The 23,506-nt window shown below is 35.3% G+C and overlaps 4 protein-coding genes across 4 annotated transcripts; 2 read left to right on the top strand and 2 right to left on the bottom strand.

Annotated features, from left to right (window-relative positions):
* Nucleotides 1-1,212: 1,212 nt before the first annotated feature.
* Nucleotides 1,213-11,112, bottom strand: AcCoAS (acetyl coenzyme A synthase). The gene is made up of 11 exons (XM_034338296.2): nucleotides 10,707-11,112; nucleotides 9,094-9,309; nucleotides 7,202-7,397; nucleotides 6,880-7,111; nucleotides 6,647-6,818; nucleotides 6,369-6,561; nucleotides 6,129-6,284; nucleotides 5,747-5,914; nucleotides 5,487-5,676; nucleotides 3,404-3,649; nucleotides 1,213-3,313 (listed from the first exon to the last, which is right to left on the bottom strand). The coding sequence occupies exons 1-11, from the start codon at nucleotides 10,793-10,795 to the stop codon at nucleotides 3,117-3,119; spliced, it is 2,055 nt and encodes a 684-aa protein (XP_034194187.2). The 5' UTR covers nucleotides 10,796-11,112; the 3' UTR covers nucleotides 1,213-3,116.
* On the top strand, nucleotides 3,964-5,476 carry LOC117610697 (enolase). The gene is made up of 4 exons (XM_034338404.2): nucleotides 3,964-4,358; nucleotides 4,420-4,544; nucleotides 4,607-4,855; nucleotides 4,929-5,476. The coding sequence occupies exons 1-4, from the start codon at nucleotides 3,964-3,966 to the stop codon at nucleotides 5,474-5,476; spliced, it is 1,317 nt and encodes a 438-aa protein (XP_034194295.1).
* A 3,866-nt stretch (nucleotides 11,113-14,978) lies between the features above and the next one.
* LOC117602134 (uncharacterized) lies at nucleotides 14,979-20,658 on the top strand. Its single transcript, XM_076690245.1, has 12 exons — nucleotides 14,979-15,374; nucleotides 15,450-15,755; nucleotides 16,270-16,357; nucleotides 16,583-16,870; nucleotides 17,356-17,570; nucleotides 18,110-18,126; nucleotides 18,581-18,734; nucleotides 18,858-19,376; nucleotides 19,460-19,547; nucleotides 19,639-19,841; nucleotides 20,190-20,274; nucleotides 20,363-20,658. Exons 1-12 carry the CDS (start codon nucleotides 14,994-14,996, stop codon nucleotides 20,554-20,556), a joined length of 2,538 nt encoding a protein of 845 aa, XP_076546360.1. The 5' UTR covers nucleotides 14,979-14,993; the 3' UTR covers nucleotides 20,557-20,658.
* A 9-nt stretch (nucleotides 20,659-20,667) lies between these two features.
* LOC117602157 (uncharacterized) lies at nucleotides 20,668-23,043 on the bottom strand. Its single transcript, XM_076690244.1, has 5 exons — nucleotides 21,851-23,043; nucleotides 21,610-21,787; nucleotides 21,318-21,539; nucleotides 21,021-21,250; nucleotides 20,668-20,949 (listed from the first exon to the last, which is right to left on the bottom strand). The coding sequence occupies exons 1-5, from the start codon at nucleotides 22,556-22,558 to the stop codon at nucleotides 20,779-20,781; spliced, it is 1,509 nt and encodes a 502-aa protein (XP_076546359.1). The 5' UTR covers nucleotides 22,559-23,043; the 3' UTR covers nucleotides 20,668-20,778.
* Nucleotides 23,044-23,506: the final 463 nt, after the last annotated feature.

Here is a 23,506-nt window from a genome sequence, read left to right as displayed (position 1 = left end):
GGTAAAAATCCCACACTACCTCCGGCCCCTCCCCAGGGGGGCTGAAGGTGTCTTTCTGAAGATTTCCACCACGTTAAAAAAAAAAAAAAAAAAAAAAGGGTATTTAAGGCTTGCAGGAATGTAAGGAATGCTGGAATGGAAGGAATGCAGGGATGTAAGGGATACTGAGGTGGCCTTGGTCTATAATGAGGGATAAAATTATATAAATAACTGGAAAAAGTAAAATAAGTGGGGTCCTCGGCTGAGACCCAGAAGAGGGATATAATCATAAATGTTATTCCCCTTCTCAAGAAAAAATAAATTAAATAAATTAAATAAAATCTGGAAGAAAATTATACTGATTGTGCCTTCTTCATACAGACCTGATATTATCCAGGGGTGTTAGGGAACCCGCTGCGCCAATGATGTCCTCTGCGTACCGACCTGATATGATATTGGGATATTAAGGACCTCGAAACGCTGGTGACTAACTTTGCATACCAATAATATAGCATCCGGGGTGCCAGGAACCCCGATGCACCAGCGACTATCTCTACGATATCATCTTGGGGTGTCAGGAACCCCTAACTACTGGTGAGACTGTTTGCATACTCACATTTTGGCATCTGGGGTGTCAGGGACCCCGAAGCACCGATGACACTCTTTGCTTACCGACACTACGGCATTCGGGGTATCTGGGACCCCGAGGCACAGGTGACGCTACATACTGATATTGTGCCGCCGGGGTGTCAGGGACCCCGTAGCAAATAGCGAAATATAAGACCTAAAAACGAACAAATCGTGAAACTCACTTGTTCGGGATAGTGATGGGTATGACCGATTCTAGCGAAATATAAGACCTAAAAACGAACAAATCGTGAAACTCACTTGTTCGGGATAGTGATGGGTATGACCGATTCTAGCGAAATATAAGACCTAAAAACGAACAAATCTCGAAACTCACTTGTTCGAGGTAGTGATGGGTACGACCGGATCTGTAGCGCATGATACTACAATTGTTTATTATAAAACAAACTTGTAAATAATTAAGAAATTATTCACTCACAATCAATGAAAATGATATATTTGTAAATCACAAACGATTTCCAATCAATTACAGTTATCAGTTATCACAAAATCTGTTTATTATAAGAAATTACTAAAAAGTTTTGGCTCACATCATGATTGAAATAAAATTGCTAATCTCAAAAGAAGTAATTTGTCACTAACATTAAAAGTAGACTCACAATCAATCATAAACGATTTACAAACGAAATACACTAAGAAAAATTAAAAATAATCATATTTTATTATCCCATCCGGCTCGCTTCATGTAGGTACCGCCGAGGGATGTAGATTTACCTGCTAAACGTACATATATCCTTATGTTGTTTTTTGCGTTCATTTAATTTACTGTATTTATCTTCTTAGTTTATTGAATAAACTCATTAAGAGGAAGAACGTGTTATTACTCCTGTGTGCATCCTTTACATCCCTGATTCCTTTACATCTCTGCACCCCTTACATTCCAGCATCCTTTACATGTAAGGACTTTAGGGATATAAGGGTTGCGGGGATGTAAAGATAGCTAATTCTATGAAGAAAAGAAATGTACCACTATGTGATTTTACTTAACAGACCATTTTTATTTGTCCTTCAACATAGATATATTTACATATAGATGCTTTTGCATTATTTCATGTAATATACATATATAGAGATTTTTTAAATATATGTATATATTATTATCACACCTATAGTTGATTTGTTCCGCGAGGAATGATATGTATGTTTTGTCCCAAATAAGGGACACGAGGCAACATTTCATTTGGCTCAGCTTACATATAGTATAACATTTACATTGTAAAACCAGCCTTCTAAAAAACTTATGGAAAATGTCGACTTCCTTGTACAGTGCGTTTAATGATCGTGCGTATAATTAGGTCTTTTGTTCTTCGTTATAGAACAATAAAATCATTGTAACAAAAATATTACATCCAAATTAAATAATTCTATCATTTTCTTGATACCTATTCTTAACGGTACACTTAAGGATAATCGAGATTTAACAACAACAAAAATTCTTATTCTATAGACAATGTTTTTCTGTCATTATTTTTTACAATTTACATTTTTATAAACGCGTTCAAACTTTGATAATCAACGATATCAATCGAACGAACGTCTTACAGATGAACTAATTAGAACCTGTTACGAGCGCTTTCGTTATAGGAAGTCGTTACAGAACTTAAACGATAATAAAAACAATTTCGCGAGATCTATAAATGATTTATAACTTGGCTACGTGTTCGAAACGGAACCAAATTAATTTCTTGTACTGTGACACTTTCCTAAAATTATGTTATCGCAACATAACATTTCATCATCGAAAATATAATTATATTAAATGGTTTTGTAAACTTTCAAAAAGTTTTTGAGATACTTTCATTCTATCATAGACACGTGTACATCATAGACGCACACCTTATAAAAGTTTTCTTTTTGTCAACAATGTCGAACAATGGCTGTGTATCATACGATTTCGGTATTACTTTATGTTCACAAAATATTGCTAAGATGATGATCGCTGTGCAACGATTAATAGAAGTAATCGTTTTTTGAAAAATCACAAATAGATTTAGGTTCACTTCAGCTTTCTTATATAATTCACATTGCTTATTTCGTTTTTTTTCATCTCTATACGTACAAATTAAAATGATAATTATCGTTTAAATAAGTCTCTGATTTGAACAAGTATCAATCAATGAAATTAAAATGCATTGAAATTGTGTCCGACTAAAAGCAATGACTATTACCGCGTCATAATTATCTAGGAAAATAATTGATAAATAGTGTTATAAATAAAAGCTATTAAGAAAAGAGGTAACAATGCTAACGTATAAAACGGAAGTTTCTTTTATAGGACACTACTTCAGAGCTCGATTATTCTACTAATTATTCTCAACCTCGGTAGTTCTTTCCTCAATGTTTTAACAGTAATTAGCATTATTCTTGTTAATAACTACAATTCTGTAGTTTCGCTTATTCATCGATCACCGGAAGTGTGCCATTCCTTTCGTTTTCATTTCTAAGCTAACTACGTTTTATTTGATAATGGCTATATCGACGATGCTTCTTTAAACTTGCGGCCTTAATTGGAATAGAAGATCCACGATGCTCTCGTCGGCTAACGTCGACACGTCTCCGACATTTCTATCACCTGCTGCGATCTTCCTGAGTATACGTCTCATGATTTTCCCTGATCGTGTCTTTGGTAATCCTGGTGCATGTTGGACGATGTCCGGTTGAGCGAAAGGACCGATTCTTTCACGTACTATTACAGAGAAATACATTAAAATTAATAAAAGAAACGAAGAGTTACTTGGAGTAAATATAAATGTTATTTTATATAATAATACTTTACCTCTTTTTTTCAACTCGTCCTGAAGCTTCTTGTCAAATGACGCTCCTTCGTTGGGTGTGACGAAACAATATAGACATTGTCCTTTCACAGGATGTGGCTTACTGACTACAGCTGCTTCAGCTACTAAGGAATGTTCAGTCAAAACACTTTCAACTTCAGCGGTAGACATTAGGTGACCAGAAACATTCAACATATCATCAATACGTCCGGTGATCCATAAATATCCATCTGCATCACGCCTGGCACCTAAAAATTACACACGTTTGTTATAAATAAGAAACACTTGTTTATATAAGATTGGTTGCATAGAAATTTAATTTTCCCAGATTAAAAAAAGAAATGAGTTTCTGTTGAAATTCAACTGTTTCCAGTTGAAAATGTCTATAACCATGATTCATCATCCAGAAACATTTTCAACTCCAAAATTCTCAATAACACAAAAAATCATGCATCTTATACAACCACAATAGATACACTAGTTTCCCGATAAGTATACCATATCCCCAAAAAATTACAAGAAATATTATTCAGAAACAAGAAGATATAAATAAGGAAACAAGATGCCCATTCAGAAGGTTAAAGCTCGCCAAATTTTTGACTCCAGAGGTGATCCAACTTTAGAAGTGGACATAATCACAGACGTTGGTCTGTTGAGGGCATGTGTACCAGCGGTTGTATCGCCCAGCGCTAATCAGGCTCAGGAATTAAGGGATGGAAACGAAGCCATGTATCATGGGAAATCCGTGTTCAGAGCCGTTGACGTAGTTAACAATATCATTGCACCGCAACTTTTGAAATCTAGGCTGGAGGCCTGCCAGCAAACGGAGATAGACAGTTTGCTAAATCGGCTAGACGGTACCGAGAATAAATCAAAATTAGGAGCGAATGCGATCCTCGGTGTTTCCATCGCTTGCTGCAAGGCTGGCGCTGCCAAGAAAGGGCTTCCAGTTTACAGGTATCTACAAAATATCAGTTAAATGCAATAACGATCATCAAACGCGTCGTTTTTCTATCAGATACATTGCTGAGATGGCTGAAAATTCCGAACTTTACCTTCCTGTCCCTTGTTTCAATATGATCAGCGGAGGTAGACACGCTAACAACGTTATACCGTGCCAAGAGTTTTTGATCCTACCTATAGGTATGTTTACATATCGTTTTAATTGATACATTTATCCACATATCTGATTATAATCGTATCAGGAGCGGAAAGTTTCGCAGACGCGATGAAGATGGGCACAGAGGTGTACAGAGTGCTTGAAAGAAAAATTGCAACTGCCCAGGAGATACAGTTACCTCTTCCAGTTAGCGACGATGGTGCATTTACCCCTTTGGAGCTAGAAGAAGATAAAGAAGCTTTGTTGTTGTTGGACGAATCCATCAGAGAAGCAGGATACGATGGAAGAATTAAGATAGCACTAGACATGGCAGCCAGTGCCTTTTACAAAGAAGGTTCGCATACTTCGACGGATCGTAATTTAGAAACTAATTACTAGTTTCAATAATTTTGCCTTTCTCTATTTAGGAGGATACGATTTGCAGTTTAAAACAGAAGAATCCGATCCTGACGATTATATGGAAGCAGAAGCGCTCCGGGATCAATATTTGGAATATATATCGGAGTATCCAAACATCGTATCCATTGAAGATCCATTCGATCAAGATGACTGGGAGGGATGGCTCTCGATGGCCGATCAAGAAGAAGTCCAAATTGTCTCTGATGATCTGACAGCGATGAACATCGACAGAATCGAGGAAGCGATCGAGAGGAGTTCGGCCAATGCTATCGTCCTGAGAATGTTACAAATTGGGACCGTGACAGAGACGATTAACTGTGCAAGATTGGCGCGAATCAGTAACTGGGGATACGTGGTGTCGGCCTGTCAGGGTGAAACGGAGGACAATTTCGTAGCTGATTTAGCTGTAGGTTTATCCGCTGGTCAATTCAAATCTGGAGCTCCCTGTAGAAGCGAAAGAATAGCTAAGTACAATCAACTGCTAAGAATCGAGGAAGAACTTGGAAAAGATGCGAAATACGCTGGTCAAAATTTCAGAAATCCTTTGGCCAAATGATTTAACTTACCATCACCGGTACAATAGAATCCATGAAATCTATCGAAGTATGTATTCTGGAAGCGTTGATGGTTTCCATAAAGTGTTCTCATCATTCCTGGCCAAGGTTGACGGAAAACGAGGAATCCTTCTCCTTCGCCCTCGATCAATCTTCCATCCTCGTCTAACAATTCTGGTAAAACGCCAAAGAATGGGAACGTCTGGCAAAATAGGAATGATTTAACCGAATAATTCTTGGAAGTTTATAAGACGAGGAAGATTGTTACTTACTGCAGAGCCTGGTTTCATTGGCGTAGCACCAGGCAGGGGTGTGATCACGTGACCACCGGTTTCCGTTTGCCAGAATGTGTCCGATATGCTGCATTTTCCGTGGCCAACAAGATTGTAGAACCAGAGCCAAGCTTCGGAATTGATCGGCTCTCCAACTGAACCTAACACCTATAACAACACATTCATTCTTTAACACGTTAACTACCGACTACGAGAAATCTCGTACCTGGCATTCTTGCTCATTAAATATTCATTTAATTGTGAATATTAACTACGAGAATCCTGTTACGGCACACGAATTCGGGAAAAGAGAAGGTAACGGGATTCTTGTACTTAATATTCACCATTAAATGAATATTAGTTTCATTTAAATTTCATTTACCTTCAAGGTAGACAAATCGTGTTTCTTTACTAATTCATCTCCGAACTTCATCAACGATCTAATCGCGGTTGGTGCGGTATAGAATTGAGAAACTTTGTATTTATCAACGACCACCCAATATCGGTCGTTGCTCGGATAAAACGGTGTACCTTCAAACTGTGAAATAAAAATAAATCAACATTGTACCACTGATACTTGTTATTTATTAAATAAAACCCATGAAAATTTACAGGAACTTACAAGAACCGATGTAGCTCCATTCGCTAATGGACCATAGACAACATAAGTGTGACCAGTGATCCAGCCAACGTCTGCTGTGCACCAATATACGTCGCCAGGATGATAATCAAAGACATACTTAAACGTAGTCGCTGCATAAATTAAATAACCGGCCGTGGTGTGAAGGACACCTTTCGGTTTTCCTGTAGAACCACTTTTTAAAAAGAAACACCAAGTTTAAGGAAATAATTCTTATAAATCGAGGAATATTCCAATGAAGACTTTTTATTAGAATCTACCTGGTGTACAAAATGAATACTGGATCCTCGGCGGCCATCCAGACCGGGTAACACCTGTCTTCGGCTTCTTCCATCTCGTCGTGCCACCAAACATCACGGTCGTCGTCCCATGGAATACGAGGAGTGTCCACGCCATTTCCATCGCTGTTACCGTTCACTCCGTTTGTCTTTCCTTTACGCAATTCACCGAATTACTTATTCTATATCGTTTCATTTAATTAACGAAGATTTACCTGTCGCGTCTGCTTTAACACCTTGCGGACTGGTTAATCTCCTTAGATGAGCCACCACTACGCAATACTCCACTTCGTGGCCATGTTTTTTCACCTTGTTCAAAGCCTCGTCGCAGATAGCTTTTAGTAGCAAAAGTTTTTCACCTCTCCATACGCCATCGGTCGTGATAAGCACTTTCGCCTTCGAGTCTAATATACGCTCTGCCAAAGAATCTGACGAGTATCCCGCAAACTGAATAATACCACGATGTTAATAAGCATTCCGAATAGAAACAGGGAATTCGTCTCCTTTTGATGATTTAATGGAAAAAAATTAATTTACCACTACACTATGGACGGCACCGATTCTGGTACACGCCAGCATGGCAATGGGTAGTTCCAAAATCATTGGCATGTAAATCGCCACGCGGTCTCCTTTCGTCACTCCTTTCGATTTCAAAACGTTCGCGAATCTGCATACTTCCTCGAGTAACTTCCTGTAAGTCAATCGCGAGTAATCGTCCGGATCGTTGCCCTCCCTGAAACAATAAATTCCATTAGTTACATATCATCTATATTTTTCGATCATTTTCGATTCGATAATCTATTTATTGTTTAGGAAACATCACTCGTCGGATTTGTCCGTTGCCCTACTTTTATAGTCTACATCATCGTATCGATCGATGGGTTTAGCGATAGGAGATAATCCATTACACATGAAAATGAAAAATGTTATTAACGAATTCGTATTATCCAACTAGCATACGTATAATGGTAAGCCACTCGCGATGCCAAGTTATGTAAAGTTGATAATGCGGCTTATTTATAAAACTGACCGATAAAAAGCTAGGAAATAAGTATCGGTGAACTAATTCTGATCCTAATTCGCATCTAAAATTAATGCATTTCGAGTACTTCTTATTGTTATAATTTTAGTAAAGAGATTCGTTGTTAGAATGTCTAGTATTTTACTTTTTTTTCTCCTTTTTGTATTGATTTTTGTATTATGTAAGCGACCCCGGTAAACAGTGTCCGTGCGTGTACTTTGATTTTTACATGCTAGACGAGATTTCAAGTAATGGTCGAGTTAACGCGATCGTACCACGTGCACTCAGCCAATTGAAACGCGATTGCTGACACTACGCCAAATTTTAGACGAATCAGAGAATATCGTACGATACGACTGAACGATCGGAATGTAGAGAGCGCGTGTCCGTCTCATTGATCGCGTCGCATTAACATTTCTCCATGAGATTTTTACCGTTGCTTTTGTACTCTTAACAAGAATGATGTATAGAATTTAATGAAACTAACCGAGTGTAAAACTGATCGATATTGACAAATATTTTAACACTTTTACTATCTGAAGGCGACTACAATCAGTGGAATATAATCGCATCTAATTGAATTTGAATTACGATCGTGAAACTTTGATGGCAATAATCAAAATCCTAATCATATTCGAATATACTTCTTATGGTTTAAGCATTGAAACAGGTTCGTTTATCATGGAAGAAATTATACAAAAAGGTAATCAGAGAGGTCAACCAGATCGATCGTATAAATTTTCATGTTACAATTTTCGATCTACGTCTAAGCCGACGATAAACGAAATCTTTCAGTCGACAATTTCACTTGCAAACTTTCCAAATAGCGGCCAAATACGGTGTGTAATACTATAATGAAAGCAGAGTCAAAACTGTATCACTTATATGATACTTGAATGACTTGCGTCTATAAACGTGTGATGTATTTTACATAATAATGAGCCACTGAACGCAGTGCCACTCAAATCAATTCTACGGACTGTTTTATTTCTTCAAAACATGGACCATTTCGCTTTATGAATAAAAATATTGATTTAACGCTAAGAAGTGCTTGAAACTGATTTTAGCTTATCATCTTCATCTGAAAATACTAAATATTCTTCTCTCGAACTGGGTTATCATATAAAATGTTTAGATGTTCCTATTTTTTCTACCAACTATTTGCGTCAATTGAAAGTATTTTGATTGCATAACGATTGCAATTTCCCCAAGATTTTTCCACAAATTATCAACCGGTCATAAACGATAGATAAATACAATCACTTAACGTTTATTACGTCATCTAGAATGTAGGTGAATTTGTAATGCTCGAAAGATTATTAATTGTTGTTTCAACAAACGATAGTGTCGAAAAGCCTATTAATATACTTCCGGTAGATAAAGTTTTTAGAACAAAAGTAGTTCTCACCAATAGAATGCAATCTTGTCGCCGTTTCCACTCTTCACATTTTTGTCGAGCAAATTGAAGCTTATGTTCGTCGATGCACCCTCCATCCATTTTATAAAAACATCACCCTTGCTAAGGTCGAAGTTATAAGAATAAAACTTATCCTCCGAAGCTGGAGTTTCCCAGTAAAATTGCTTCGCAATTTCACCCCAGAATTCCGCTGGATTCTTCACTGACCTGCGAAACAATCATAAATAATTAATTCTTAATGACAATTTTTCTTTTATGATTGATCGATGTTAATATTGGTATTAGTATTGGTATCAGTATTTCTTTTTATAATACTGATAATTTTTGTTCATTGTACTACATACATGTAACATATCTAATTATACGTATAATTATGCATAATTACTATAATATAAGTGTAATGTCCCCACAGTTTCCTTATAGTTTTTTTTCACGATAAGTTAATCACCTTCTGAGCAAATTGGTAAGATAATTGTTAATATCTATACGATTGTAGTACAGGAAAGATAATAAATACAATTGAAAATTGAACAACGAATTATACTGCAATGATATTCATTATTAAGTTATAAATAAATGTGCACTGTGACACGTTTCATTTACATTCTTCTCGACATATTTCCTAAACAAGAATGCAGTCAAATATTTTTAATTTAATTTGTCGAGACAAATATTAGATCATCTGGTTATTAATACAATTGTTCATTGAAAAACCTTTTTTAAATCATTGTAGATACTAGTTTAGGTCCTGAAAATAGTAATTGTTTTCTACAACACACTCTTAGGGAAATCGATATCATCGTTCTATTTCCATAGTATAATATATCTACGATATACATATAGAGCTTAGGTTCTCTTCCTTATCAAATAAATAATAGATGTTCCAAAGTATCGTTTCCGTAAATCGCTTTCATTCAAAACTTCCATATTTTCACGCTGAAATGATACATAATCTTTAAATCTCTAATTAATCTTTAATGGTTTTAACAATAAGTTATCTTGACTGTCATTATTCAAATTTAAATGACCTAAACAATATATCAGAAATCGTTAAAAAATATTTAAAATCCCATTTGAATAGTCATTTTAGAAGTCATTAAAAATATGAGACCGTAAAACACGCAATGGCGCGAATTGTATTTAAAATTCACCTCGATAGATTGTTTCTATCATCCGCATACGGAACACGCTTGTCACTTCACCTGCGATTAATGTCATCAATCATTTCCATTCACCCTCTCGATGATTCATTAATAATTTCCCTAGTATTTCACACTTTGTGAAAGAAGTCATCTGTCATTTACAACACAAACGAAAGGTCAGCCCCTTCGAGTAAGCTCGATGATTTCGAAAAAGATTTTTCCTAGTATTACAATTGTAAATTCTGTTCGTGTCAAACCTAGCTTTCGACTAAAATATCTATGTTAACAGATGGCTAAACCTGATATATTATAAGTGATCATACAATAGAGATAAAAAAGAGTTAAAAAAGTTGACAGAAAAAGGGTGTAAAAAAATGACATCTCTAAAATCGAAACTACACTGTCATTCATCGGTTATCGACTAAGCTATACACTTTTTTTCATTCAAACAGAATCACTCACTTTTCGTGCATTTTTCTGTATTGTTCCATGCTGTTGCAGTAAGCGTTTTTCGCAATCTCTGGATGGGGGTAGTATATTTCGTCCGCCATCTTTGCAGTATCAGTTTGTCAAGTTTTGCTTTAACCCTTTACAATCCTACAATCCCTTGAAGAGACCCTCGAGCAGTGGTCGGTCAATCGATAAAACAGCGGGCTCGATACGAAGCCACGATACTATAGCACCGAGTATATCTTCGTTTATTATTTAATTTGAAATGGGTTACGTTGTCAGAGGGTAAGGACGGAACACGCCGAGATCCAAGATGAACGGAGGAGGCACGAAAAAATTACTTTCAAAACAGTGCACCTCCGTTCTGTTTTCTCACGTTACGGTTCAGCTGATAAACCGCGACTGAATAACAAGTTGACGAAAGCGCAGAACAACGTTGGTGTCGTTAGCGTCGGGAGGAAAGGAACCTACCAGGGACGTACTTACTACAAATCATGATGATATTCCCCTATTTGTTTGTAAATTAAAATCTGAATCACGCGTGCGAAAACACGCTGAAAAAAAGAAAAGTTTAGTACGATTTGAACGATTAACCACGACCCGTAGTATAATTACGCTTGGTAATTGGTTAAGCGATATAAACGTCCGATAAGTTTGATAATTTTCAATCTTTTTTTTCTTTGTCCTACGCAAACTGTATATTTCGTTCGACGTTTAAAAATATTATCGTATTAAGCACGCAATATATATTTTATCTGTGATATGTATTTCGAATAAGTCTGTTTTGAAATGTGATTACTCAATTGTTTTGAGCAGTATAGCAGCGTGCTGCGCAGCACGGATGCGCATAACTTGAACTATCTACTTATCAACGTGGTCGATAATCGTAACCTTGCTAATACGTTTATTATACTGAATTATATAAATAAAACAGAAGTCTGTAAATAAAAGAAAAATGAAAACCTTGTTCTAATTACAAAAATATTATATGACACAATATTTCAGTAAATCCTATATCAAATTATCTTAATATGCGATCGAGTTCGCCAACTTTGTCGCGACATAATTTCGCAATCATTTTTGTGAAATTTCATAAAGTTTTTATAAAGGTATCGTTAAGAAATTAGATTAAAGAAATTGATGATTTTTTTTTTAAATAATTTATTAGAGAGGTTAGGTCCCACTTACTGTATCAAATACTCGCCAGCCTCTTGATTCAAATGCATCTGCATATCGCATAAGCGAAACTAGTGTAAAGTGTAAGTCTAGAGTCTAGACTATTAGGAATTTTCTTAAATTTAAATGTCAATGAAGCTAACGATGCCTTTGTCTTTATTTAATTACATACAATTCTATTTTCATTATAGCTGGATAATAAGATTTTCAAGAAGCTATGAGTAGCGATATTGCAAATACAAATGACCGCTGCCCCTATTACAATTACATGCCTGCGTAAATGGCGTCTTCAATTACGTCATTGTAATTTAAAATCGCGCAAATAACACACGTTTACTGAATCACTAAATTGGCATACTGATGTATTTTGCCCGTGTGAAATATGTTTAAAATTCTGGGTATTAGAATTTGTTGTACACATAAAATTAAAAATGTTTTAATTATTTCTCTCTTGAGTAATCATTTACATACCGCAATCAACGTTCTTTGTTTAGCAATTGCAACCTTACAATCACTTGTGAAATAAATTACCGCTTGCCTGATATACATATTTGTAGTTTCTTTCAATCTGTTACCAGTTACCTTTTACCTTTACGATTTCTTGCTACTGATAATGTAGAGACCGGAACTAACGACATTCTATATTCCAACGGCACAGGCATTAAGTCGATACGTTTATTAAAAAATAATAATTGCAAAATTGAAGTAACAATGATTTCAATTTCAATTGTAACTCCATGCTATCACTTTATCTATCGGAAATTACGTTGATACGTTTATTAAAAAACAATAACTGCAAAATTGAAGTAACAATGGTTGCAATTTCAATTGTAATTCCATGCTATTACTTTATCTACCGGAAGTCTAGGTTGCCGGAAAAATTACACCTTTCAATCTTCATAGTGCTTATCTATTTTATTTACGACCGCTATATAATGCGTCAGAGTCCATTCAGAACTTTGTTAAATCAATAATGTTGAAGTTTTTCCTTCAACACTTTGACGACTGCTAATTCTTGGGATTTATGACGACGGCTGATTAAGATAATAATAATTTGCATATTTCAATCTAAAGTGCGACTATAGTTTCTCAATTTTTTCTTCTTTTGTCAGGTGTACATGTAACGATCGTCGATACCAATCTTGGATCTAACAAGCATTCTATCATTAGTGAATGGTACAGCAAGGACTCGATCCAAGGATCAATTGCAAACGTAACATGAAACAATTTCTACAATGATGGAATATTTTAAATTGATTCGAGCACACTGGTGCTTACGTGCAGTACAAAGTTCTGCAAATTCTAATAAAGATATCTGAATAAAAAGAAGAAACTGTTCAGTTGTTAATCTATCTGGGATTCCAGGCGATAATTCTTAAATGGAATAAAATTCGGCAAAAAAGAGTTTAAAAGATATTTACGGAGAAAGTACGTGGAAGATAAAAACAAATACGAACCATAAATGACATCTTTTCTATAAATAAAAAACGCGATAATTTTTCGAGATTCTAATATAATGCATAAAAATAAAATTTTTAATTATACATAGGTATTAATAAATAGGTATTAATTATTAAAGTTTGCAATTATTTTTATCACAGTCTTCTGTACTTTTAACATTATTGGTGTTTTTATATTATATTATATAATATAACATATTTAAAAATATATAACTATTGCAATTAAGAATTAAATCTACCTTATCCGTTGATGGTAAGGCAGCTTGTTGGGAAAGTGTTACCTTCAGAGGTGAAACGTTTCTCAGCTGATATGGTAAAAATACTTATTACCATACGAGTATATAAATACTTGAAGAAGTGGCAGAAAATTATTTTAAAAATTTCACTGCTAAAGTGTTTCTAATGAATTAAAGTATAAATGAAATGATGTTTTGAATAACATTACAAATGAGAAACTATTAGAAAGTATATCATTCTTCAACATGGAAGATTTACCAATTCTAAACACGCAAACTTAGTGTTATCAAAACATTGATAAGCAGGTTTAGAAATAAGTGAAAACAGCAGAGTAAGTTGCAAAAAAAAGGTCTACTAGCTCACAACTACTAAATTAGTATTCATTCCACGTTGGCTTAATCGTGTCTACTCGATAATGCCACCATCTGACCGAGGAACAGAAGGACAACGCTCAATGGTGTTCATTGTCCTATTTAATACACTGACAATATGCAAAATAAGTAGAGATCTGACAAGTACATTGCGCTTTTTCATCACTACCGCAATTAATAGACAAGAATTACCTTATCTTATCCCATCGACTCATCGACCTGTGCACCGGAAGTCTTCGATTATGGGTCGTTGCACTTGCAGATTTAATAAGAACTACTAAAGAAAAATGAATTTTTCTGATCAAATAATTTTTATTCTTATTAATTGGTATATAAAAATACTCTTAGAATTTAAAATGGATCCACTGTACAGTTTTTAAGAAAACAATTACGATCTTTTATATAAAATGCTCGACCCTTTAAATTAATTAAGTTTGAAGAAAATGAGGGAAATGATTGCAGAATCAATTATCGTCCGAATATTGAATATTCTTTTTCCGTGGATGTCGACAACCTCGGTTTATCGATAATTTCAAACGGTACCTGCGAGGTCTTCGACCATCAACAGCTCGACTCGTCTGCAACCTCGCGAGAATTCTCATAGCCCATCCTGCATGCAAATGCGCTTGCCCATATTTTTTTGTTTACACTTATCTCACGTCCAGGATATTTTTACCTCCTACGGTGGCTTTCCACGGTATATAAAGACACGGGAGGATTCACCATAGACGTGCACACCTGCGTTGCACCTCGAAGCCACGAAGTTGATTTAAACGAACAAGGAAACCGGTGCCGAACGGTTTTCCTCTTCGATCTGATCGCGTGAAAGCGGAACTTTCGCAGTGGAAAAACGTCGGCTTCGTGGAACGATCGCTCGTGTTTGAAAAATCATTATTAAATTCAATTTTTTTCTAATTGGAAAACTGTGCAAATTATAAAACTGTGTTATCCAAAATTGAACAATTGAATATCTTCAAAGAAGAAAATGATTAGTATGAAAATTATTTAAATTCCATAAAAATTATTAGAATTTTCTATTTCTATTTGCTGCATTAATGAAAGCATATTCAATGATGAAAACCACTCTTCTACTTCTTCTTTCTATTCTTCTGAACGGCATTCGTGCCACGGATAAAATGCGATACGATGGATATAAATTATACAAAATCTTCGTACCGGATACTTCTGGTCTTGAATTGTTAAAAAATATGCAAGGGAACGATGGTTATAACTTTTGGATTCCACCAAAGATCAATGACAGTGCGAGTGTTATGATATCCCCGGGGAAACTTCAGGAGTTTATGGAAATTACAAATAAAACGAAGATTGAAGCAGAATTGATGATGGATGATGTGCAAAAGTATATTGATGATGAAAATCCTCGGGCTGGTTTAAGGGGTACTTTTGACTGGCTGGGTTATCATCGACTGGATGTTGTAAAGAAACGAATATTTTCCATTATCAATAAATATGAAGAAGAAATAAAATTATTAATCATACATCAATTTCAGATTTATCGATGGTTGGATTCTTTGGCGACCCAACATCCTAAGATCGTAACGCTAATTACAGGAGGCAGTAGTTACGAAGGTAGAAGTATCAAAGGTGTGAAACTATCTTACAAAGAAGGAAATCCTGGTATATTCATCGAAGGTGGGATACATGCTAGAGAATGGATATCACCTGCTGTAGTGACGTATATTTTAAACGAACTGATACTGAGCGATGATACCCGTGTCAGATATATGGCCGAATCTTATGACTGGTACATTTTTCCGGTCTTTAATCCGGATGGCTACGAATACACCCATACTACGGTAAGAATAAGTTCATAGGTAAAGTGTTAATAATATCCACTGAAATAAAATTACTTCACGAACGTAAGCATTCCTGGAAAATTCTTCTTTTTCTCTGTTAAATAATTCAATCAATTTGCTGAGATTCTTTCGTTCAGAAGTACTTCAGTACTCTGCAATCAGAGATTTTTTCATTTCAATTAATTCAATGGTTAATCTTTTACTGCTTATCGTTATCATTGATAGTTGTATAATAAATCCAGGTTTCGCGGTTGATCCTCAAAGTTGTTTAATTTGTTTACATAATGTTGTTATTTACCAACTAAATCGGGGACTTTCTGCTTTTAATCGCTTCGTTTATTATCATTCGCTGGCTATAATTAGTGAAGAAGGAACCGATTACGGTTCCTTTTTATCAAAATAACGTGTCAGTTTGTTTAGTATCAGTAAAACGTGATAATTATGAGGTCAGAACGAATGATAGATAAAAATAAAATTAAAGTGAGAAATATCATTCTTTTTCTTTTATATTTAGAACCGTCTATGGCGTAAAACAAGAAGACCGACTGGAAGGGGGTGCTATGGTGCCGATCCAAATAGGAATTGGAACTTCCACTGGGCAGGTATTTAAATTGCAGTTAAAATTGCAAAAATAACGCGAAGGTTAAATAATAATAGATAAATAAATAAATAAATAAATAAATGAAACGGGGAGTTAAAGGAGGATACCTTGTTTAGGGATGGAGCCATCCCTAAGATGTATAAAGAGGAGAAAATAAATTAAATTTAAATTTTCTTAATTAGGAATTAATATTTTTCGTATATTACTTCTATTACCTATGTTTTAGAGGGTGGTACCAGTTCGAATCCATGCAGCGAGATATATCCTGGAGACAAACCCTTTTCTGAAACAGAATCAAGAACAATGTCAGAATACATTGACAGCATCCACGATAAATTATTCTCTTACATAGCATTTCACAGTTACAGCCAATTATTACTTATTCCTTATGGTCATTCGAACGAGAGGATCAGTAATTACAATGATTTATTACAAATTGGAAACTACTCTATAAACGTTCTGTCAAAGAAATACGGAACGAAATACAAAGTTGGAAATATCGTGGACGTTATATGTGAGTAAATTAATCGTATGTATATGAGGAAATGACCACAGTCGAAGGTCTGCATTTGCTATTCGATTGGAAATGCTACCAGGAAAAACGACTATTGCATTATTCAACAAAATTTTAATTGATAAACGTGAATTTTCAATTGACACGTTATAGACGAAATGACGTAATTGAAATACATATATCTATAATAATTTATTGAAATTATGACAGGCCGTGTGTAATTGTTAGAAACAATGCAAAAAAAAATTTTTTCAAATGCAAATTACAGAAATAGTAAATATTTATCAAAATAGGTCCGAAGTTTGTTTTGTTAAAATTTGCATTGCAAAAGAACGTACAGTAATGTGAAATAGATTAAATGTTTTATCATTGAAATAAAATTATGATATAATTTCTTCTAGAAGATTAGCTGGAAAATTAACATCCTTTTAAAAATAATTCATGAAAGGTTTACCTTCTGTTAATTTTTATGAAAATTTTTCTAGATGTTGCATCTGGTGGTTCAATGGACTGGGTAAGAGGAACTTACAACATTCCTGTAACGTACACTTACGAGCTACGTGACAAAGGAAGATACGGTTTCATTTTGCCTGCCAATCAAATTATACCAACTGCAATGGAGATTATGGACTCTTTGGTGGCAATGTTTCAGGAAGCTGCAAAACGTGGCTACGGATCATCCCCTGTAAAGACGCGACAATAATTTTTATTACCTGACACTGTTATCAATATAGTTAGTTTGCGTTTTTGATATCTGCTACAATTGTGTCAATTAACAATTAAACGATTATTCAGCTTTAATTACTGATTAGGTGTACGTGCAGATAATGTATCACTTATAAAAATAATTAAAAAAGAACATATGTATTTTTTATTCAGTTGTATTATTTAATATCGAGCCCCTTTCTTCTATTTTCATAAAATAAATTTACTCTACTCGGTTCATTATAACGATTTCAGATAAATGTCCCAAAATATTACGATCAATGATTAGATGATCGTATCCGATACAGCATATAATTAACGCGCACTTGTTATCTAGTATTTGCGTAATCAACGAAGCTGCAATTTTTTTATAAATATTGTACCACTCCACTTTTACATACAATGACACGTATGATTGTTGCTTAAATAATTTTGAATGATCGAATGTAGATAAAGAAAAATGTACACGCGATAGAATTCGATTCTTCAATATTAATCTAAAAGAAAATTAAAGTGACACTAATGTAAACATAGGAAGATGATAGATTTTGGTATTAATTATGATCCACGGGATATACCTGAAGTGTGATAGAATTAAAAGTCGTATGTGGATTGTGAAATTGCGACAATACAATGAGTGGCCTGGCGTAAGATCACCCTGATAAAGACGTTCACTCGAGACAAATCTGATAAGATGGATGTAGATCCAATATACTTAATCGTTAATTGATCAACGATATGATTTTTGAATAACGATTAGTTTGATTGATTGATCGTTGGTGCCGTGTGCAGATGAACTGTTTAAATACAATGAAAAAGAGAGGAGAGGCATAAACTTCTTTAGTGACCGCTGAAGGTAAGATCACAAGTGTTCTGTGTTAATTGTACCTAGACTTCATAGTGATTTAGATTTCAATTTGTCGTCGTTTAATTTTTTAATCGCTTCTAAAGATTTTCTTCTAATATCTTCGATTAATTCTTCAAACTTTGTTCATTATTTTTCAGGGTAGTCACCATGTGGAAGTTACTATTCGTCGTTTTAGTCGCTCTGGCGACAGCCGAGAAAGTGAAGTTCGACAACTACAAGGTGTTCCGTGTTGTACCTCAGAATGAAGAGCACCTGGAAATGCTGCGAGGTCTGGAAGAAGTGTCTGACTCGGTTAGTTATCATAAATATTCATATTTCTAACAAGTAGCAATATTATATAGCGTTTAGAGAATTTCTTCAAATATTTTCCAATGGAAATTAGTATAAAATTGAGAATGTTAATGAATTTTACAGTATTCCTTCTGGAAAGAGCCAAGCACAGTTCTGAACTACGCTGATGTGATGGTCGCTCCCCACAAGGAACCGGAATTCAAAGACTTGATGAAGCAATTCAACATACCCTTTGACGTCTACGTTCCGGATGTTCAGTCTCTGATCGACAGTGAAATGCCACCGGTTCAGCCTTTAGCTGGATTCGACTTGAACAAATACCACACTCTCGACGAGATCTACGCACACTTGGACGATTTGGCTAGATCCAACCCTGGCAAGGTGCAAGTAATCGTTGGTGGAAAAACGTACGAGGGCCGTCAAATCAAAGGAGTGAAGCTCTCCTTCGGTGGCAACAAGCCTGGAATCTTTATCGAGGGTGGTATCCATGCCAGAGAATGGATCACTCCAGCTTCGATCCTTTACATGTTGAACGAACTTCTGTACAGTAAATCAGCTGACGTCAGATCATTGGCACAATCTCACGATTGGTACATCTTCCCTGTCTTCAACCCTGATGGATACGTGTACACCCATACAACGGTTGGTTCCCTGAAAAGATTGAACGATATGTTAGTTGGAAAGTTTGATAATCGATGAATTTTTAATAATTGTTTGAATTTCAGAACCGTTTATGGAGAAAGACCCGCAAACCTTACGGTATTCTGTGCTACGGATCAGACCCTAACAGGAACTGGGGTTACAAATGGATGTGTAAGTCTGAAACATTTCTATTTTCGTTTATAATAGAAGGTATTAAAATAAAGAGGGTTAAATAATTAAAATTTCTTTCGTTAATTTTCAGCTGGTGGTTCCAGCAGCACCCCTTGCTCCGAGACTTACGCCGGAAGCGCAGCGTTCTCCGACGTTGAAACTAAAACCATGTCCGACTACATCAAATCAATTTCCAACAAATTCTATGCCTACATTTCTTTCCACAGCTACTCTCAACTTTTGATGTTCCCCTATGGTCACACTAAGGAACACCTTGAAAATTACGACGCGTCTGTAAGTAAAAGCATCATTCTTTGTTTTAATTCTGAAATTCAATATCCTATTATTTATTTATCCTGCACTTGAAATCAATTGTACCGGTTGATTCAGATTTCAATGAACAATTAGATTTCTTTGATTAGACGGAAATAAAAATGTTGAAAGACTTATTATTAATAATAAATCGCAAATGACTTTATCTTATCGTGATCGTATCTGTCTTTGATTCTATTATCAGAACTGCAACTAATCAATTGTTTCATTAATTCTTTATCTTGCAATCATATTTCATCAGTCGTATACAATAGAATTAAAATTGAGAACTTGTGACGGTGAGGAATAAATAATATTTGATATTTTCAGCTGCAAATTGGTCAGAAAACAATTCAAGCACTTGCTAAACGTTATGGAACTCGTTACCAGACCGGAAACGTTGCTGAAACCATCTGTAAGTATACATTTTCATTGTTTAAGGCAAAGTAAAGTGAATTGGAAAAAATATTAAATCCATAACTGTATATATTTTCATATTTCAGATATTGCTAGTGGAAGTTCAGTTGACTGGGTGAAAGGAACTTTCCACAAACCAATCACTTATACTTATGAACTGAGGGACACTGGTCGTCATGGTTTCGTACTTCCTGCTGACCAGATCAAACCCACCGCTGAGGAAACTCTCGACTCTTTGGTTGCTATGTTCAAAGAATCCAAGGCACGTGGATACGAATAAACGAACAAAAATGTCTTTCAAACAATTTATACAACATTGAATACAGTGATTTATTGTTATACTCATATCTACAATAAATTTTGGTAATTTTATTTAAAATTATTTCGTTTTCCTTTTCTTTAACCCCTAATAATAAACTTGTTATCCTTATACTTAATAAGACTTTATATGTAATTATACTTCCTACAAAAATATGATTAGCAATTTACATTCTATATTTGTTTAACGAGTTCGTTCGTTTATATACATCGTTTTCAACATCTTTAATTTCATTTTCCAAATCTTTCCTGTAGGAGTATATGGAAAAGATGGTAGAAATATCACCCCACCACGTAGGCGACAATGATCCGGCAATTTACTGACTACCAAATCGATTAATTCTTTCGCCGATACCTATAAATTAATTATCATATCAATTTAAATAGCATTCAATTTAATAAATTGTGTTACGTCGTTTAAATTACCTCTTTGTTTGGTACTATACTGACAAAACCAAGTGGATGTTCACCATCGACAGGATGAGGTTTACCAATGACTGCTACTTCCAAAACTGAAGGATGAGTCAGCAAGACAGCCTCGATTTCACTTGGAATTATTAAATGATCTCTAAATTTAATTAAATCGGACAGTCTATCGACAACGAATAGTTCACCTTCCTCGGTGTAATAACCAAGATCACTCGTGTGTAACCATCCTGGAAGAATTCTGATTGTTCAGAAAAATGTTTCTTCATTTCTCAAGGTATCACATTTTATACTGACCATCTTCGTCGATGACCTTTTTGGTAGCTTCTGGATTTTTGTAATAACCCGACATCATACTTATCGATTTACCACAGATTTCACCCTTCTGATTCGGTCCCAATGTCTTTCCCGTTTCCAGATCAATAATTTTTACCTCGCAATTGCGAGCTACTAACCCAGACGAACCGCTTGGAGAATTGACCGATTGCGCAGCAATTAGGTTGCCCATTTCAGCCATACCTAAAAGAAAGTATCAGATTTAAGTGATGTGTATCAAAAAATGAACAATGAATAACACCATTTATCTTACCATAAAGTTGTACTACATCCGTATTAGGAAAACACTTCTTTACCAAGTCCTGAGCTACTTTTTCCATGGGAGAGCCAGCAATGTACAGGACCTTCAAACTCGAGAAATCGTATTCATGGAGGCGATTGTATCGAACGAGACGATTTATGTTAGTGGTATTCATTAATAACCATTCCACCTATCGAATAATTATCGACGGTTTAGAAAACGATTACGCGAATGTGAAAAGAGACGCAAGTACCTTATATTTCTCTATAATCCTGCAGGCTGATTCCTCTTCAAAGGGTGGCGGGATAATTTTCTTAGTATGGAAAATGATATTTCTCATATTAAATAACGGGCCACTCAACCAGAACAGGCAACTGTACCACATACATGTGTGGACAGGAGGACCCAACCATGATTCCACGACCGCCAGTAACGATCGATGAGTAGTTGTTATACCCTTTGGAAGACCCGTTGTTCCAGAGGAGAACATGATCATTGCAGTGTGATCATTTTCGTTAATTTCAGTGCATTGAAAATTAGCCACCGAACCTTTGCTGTGACCCTTTAGGATGTCAGCGAACGGTATCGTGCCAGGACAATTTTCAAACGCCACCACCTTTATTTGATGATCCTCGAGTTCAGCTGCTTCCAGCACGACGGGAGATGATTTCTTATTCGCAAACACGACTTTTGGTTGCAGTAATTTGATGTAATGACGAGACATATCTGTAACACGATGATACAGTTTTGTGGCACAAAAACGATTGAAAATTTCATAAGTCATGGTTCGAAAAAACTTACCCGTATCCTTTTCATCGTCCCATGGACTGAAAATGGCACCAATGAAGAGTGCAGCGATGGCTGGTACGAAAATTTCACGATCACTTTGCGATGAAATAACAATGATATCGTTACTTTTAACTCCTTGTTTTTGCATCCAAAGCGCACATTTTATCGACATATCTAGGATACATCCAAAAGTGTCTTCGATACCTGTGATCGCGTCAACCTGAAGGATTCGATTTTGCGTGTATATTAAACATATTGATCATAATTTTATTGTAAAAATTGTCAACCTACTTGTCCTACTAGATTCGCATTTTTTTTCATTGAGTTGAACAGCAGCTGTCCAAGATGCGTGTACCGAGACTGAAATGGCTCCACTTTTCCTTTAAGTACATTATCTTCGATCCTAAAAGGTAGCCGGACCTGTTAACAATCATATTATTAATAAAAAAAATGTATTTAAACAAAATCTAGAAACTGGAAACTGTGAAGCAAACGAAATATCTTACGTTATTTTGATCGTTATTAGTCATGTTGAAAAGTAATGAAGTTATTTTTGAATTGATTCTATGTAAAATAAAATACGGCGCGATCAAAAATACGGTAGAGAGAAGAAAGAGTACATTTAACAATAATTTTCAAGTGACTGTACAGAGTACTGTATGCTACACCCTTTTTAAAGGATTATTAATTATATGTCTTTAATTCTTTCATAATCTTCATCTACTTTGGAATTGCAAACTGCAGCATATTTGCATATGTGCCTTCCGACAATTGTATTTTGCATAGATTACATTAATTCATCCATTTTAAAGGATTTTTAATTATAGGATTTTAAATCTTCCACATCTTTCATCTATTTTGAAATTGTAAACTGCAGCATATTTGCATATGTGCCATCCTACAATTATATTTTGCATAGATATACCTTGATTATACGTACAATAATTATTTTGCTGCTATTTGCAATCGGTATAAAATAATCGACTGGTTCGGGACCGAACAGTTGCTTCTTAAGGAGCAGATATGTATGCTATTAGGTTTGACTTTGTTCTCGAAACGTGTAAGAGATACCAGGTAGGGGCAAACCATAAAGTGGTCGGTCGAGCAGTGATATTATTTT

This window comes from Osmia lignaria, chromosome 9, assembly GCF_051020975.1.
Source record: "Osmia lignaria lignaria isolate PbOS001 chromosome 9, iyOsmLign1, whole genome shotgun sequence".
Taxonomy (NCBI): Eukaryota; Metazoa; Arthropoda; class Insecta; order Hymenoptera; family Megachilidae; genus Osmia; species Osmia lignaria.
This window is presented reverse-complemented; position numbering and strand designations above follow the sequence as displayed.

Excerpts from the sequence above, each read along its gene's own strand:
- LOC117602157 (XM_076690244.1), bottom strand. The coding sequence starts at position 22,558 with ATGTCGATAAAATGTGCGCTTTGGATGCAAAAACAAGGAGTTAAAAGT. Across the intron at positions 21,540-21,609 it reads GGATGTAGTACAACTTTATG|GTATGGCTGAAATGGGCAAC; the intron begins GTAAGATAAATG and ends ACTTTCTTTTAG. Across the intron at positions 20,950-21,020 it reads GTATAGTACCAAACAAAGAG|GTATCGGCGAAAGAATTAAT; the intron begins GTAATTTAAACG and ends ATTAATTTATAG.
- AcCoAS (XM_034338296.2), bottom strand. The coding sequence starts at position 10,795 with ATGGCGGACGAAATATACTACCCCCATCCAGAGATTGCGAAAAACGCT. Across the intron at positions 7,398-9,093 it reads GACAAGATTGCATTCTATTG|GGAGGGCAACGATCCGGACG; the intron begins GTGAGAACTACT and ends TTATTGTTTCAG. Across the intron at positions 3,314-3,403 it reads GGACGAGTTGAAAAAAAGAG|TACGTGAAAGAATCGGTCCT; the intron begins GTAAAGTATTAT and ends TCTCTGTAATAG.
- LOC117602134 (XM_076690245.1), top strand. The coding sequence starts at position 14,994 with ATGAAAGCATATTCAATGATGAAAACCACTCTTCTACTTCTTCTTTCT. Across the intron at positions 19,548-19,638 it reads CTGGGGTTACAAATGGATGT|CTGGTGGTTCCAGCAGCACC; the intron begins GTAAGTCTGAAA and ends GTTAATTTTCAG. Across the intron at positions 19,842-20,189 it reads TTGAAAATTACGACGCGTCT|CTGCAAATTGGTCAGAAAAC; the intron begins GTAAGTAAAAGC and ends TGATATTTTCAG.
- LOC117610697 (XM_034338404.2), top strand. The coding sequence starts at position 3,964 with ATGCCCATTCAGAAGGTTAAAGCTCGCCAAATTTTTGACTCCAGAGGT. Across the intron at positions 4,545-4,606 it reads GTTTTTGATCCTACCTATAG|GAGCGGAAAGTTTCGCAGAC; the intron begins GTATGTTTACAT and ends TAATCGTATCAG. Across the intron at positions 4,856-4,928 it reads CAGTGCCTTTTACAAAGAAG|GAGGATACGATTTGCAGTTT; the intron begins GTTCGCATACTT and ends TTCTCTATTTAG.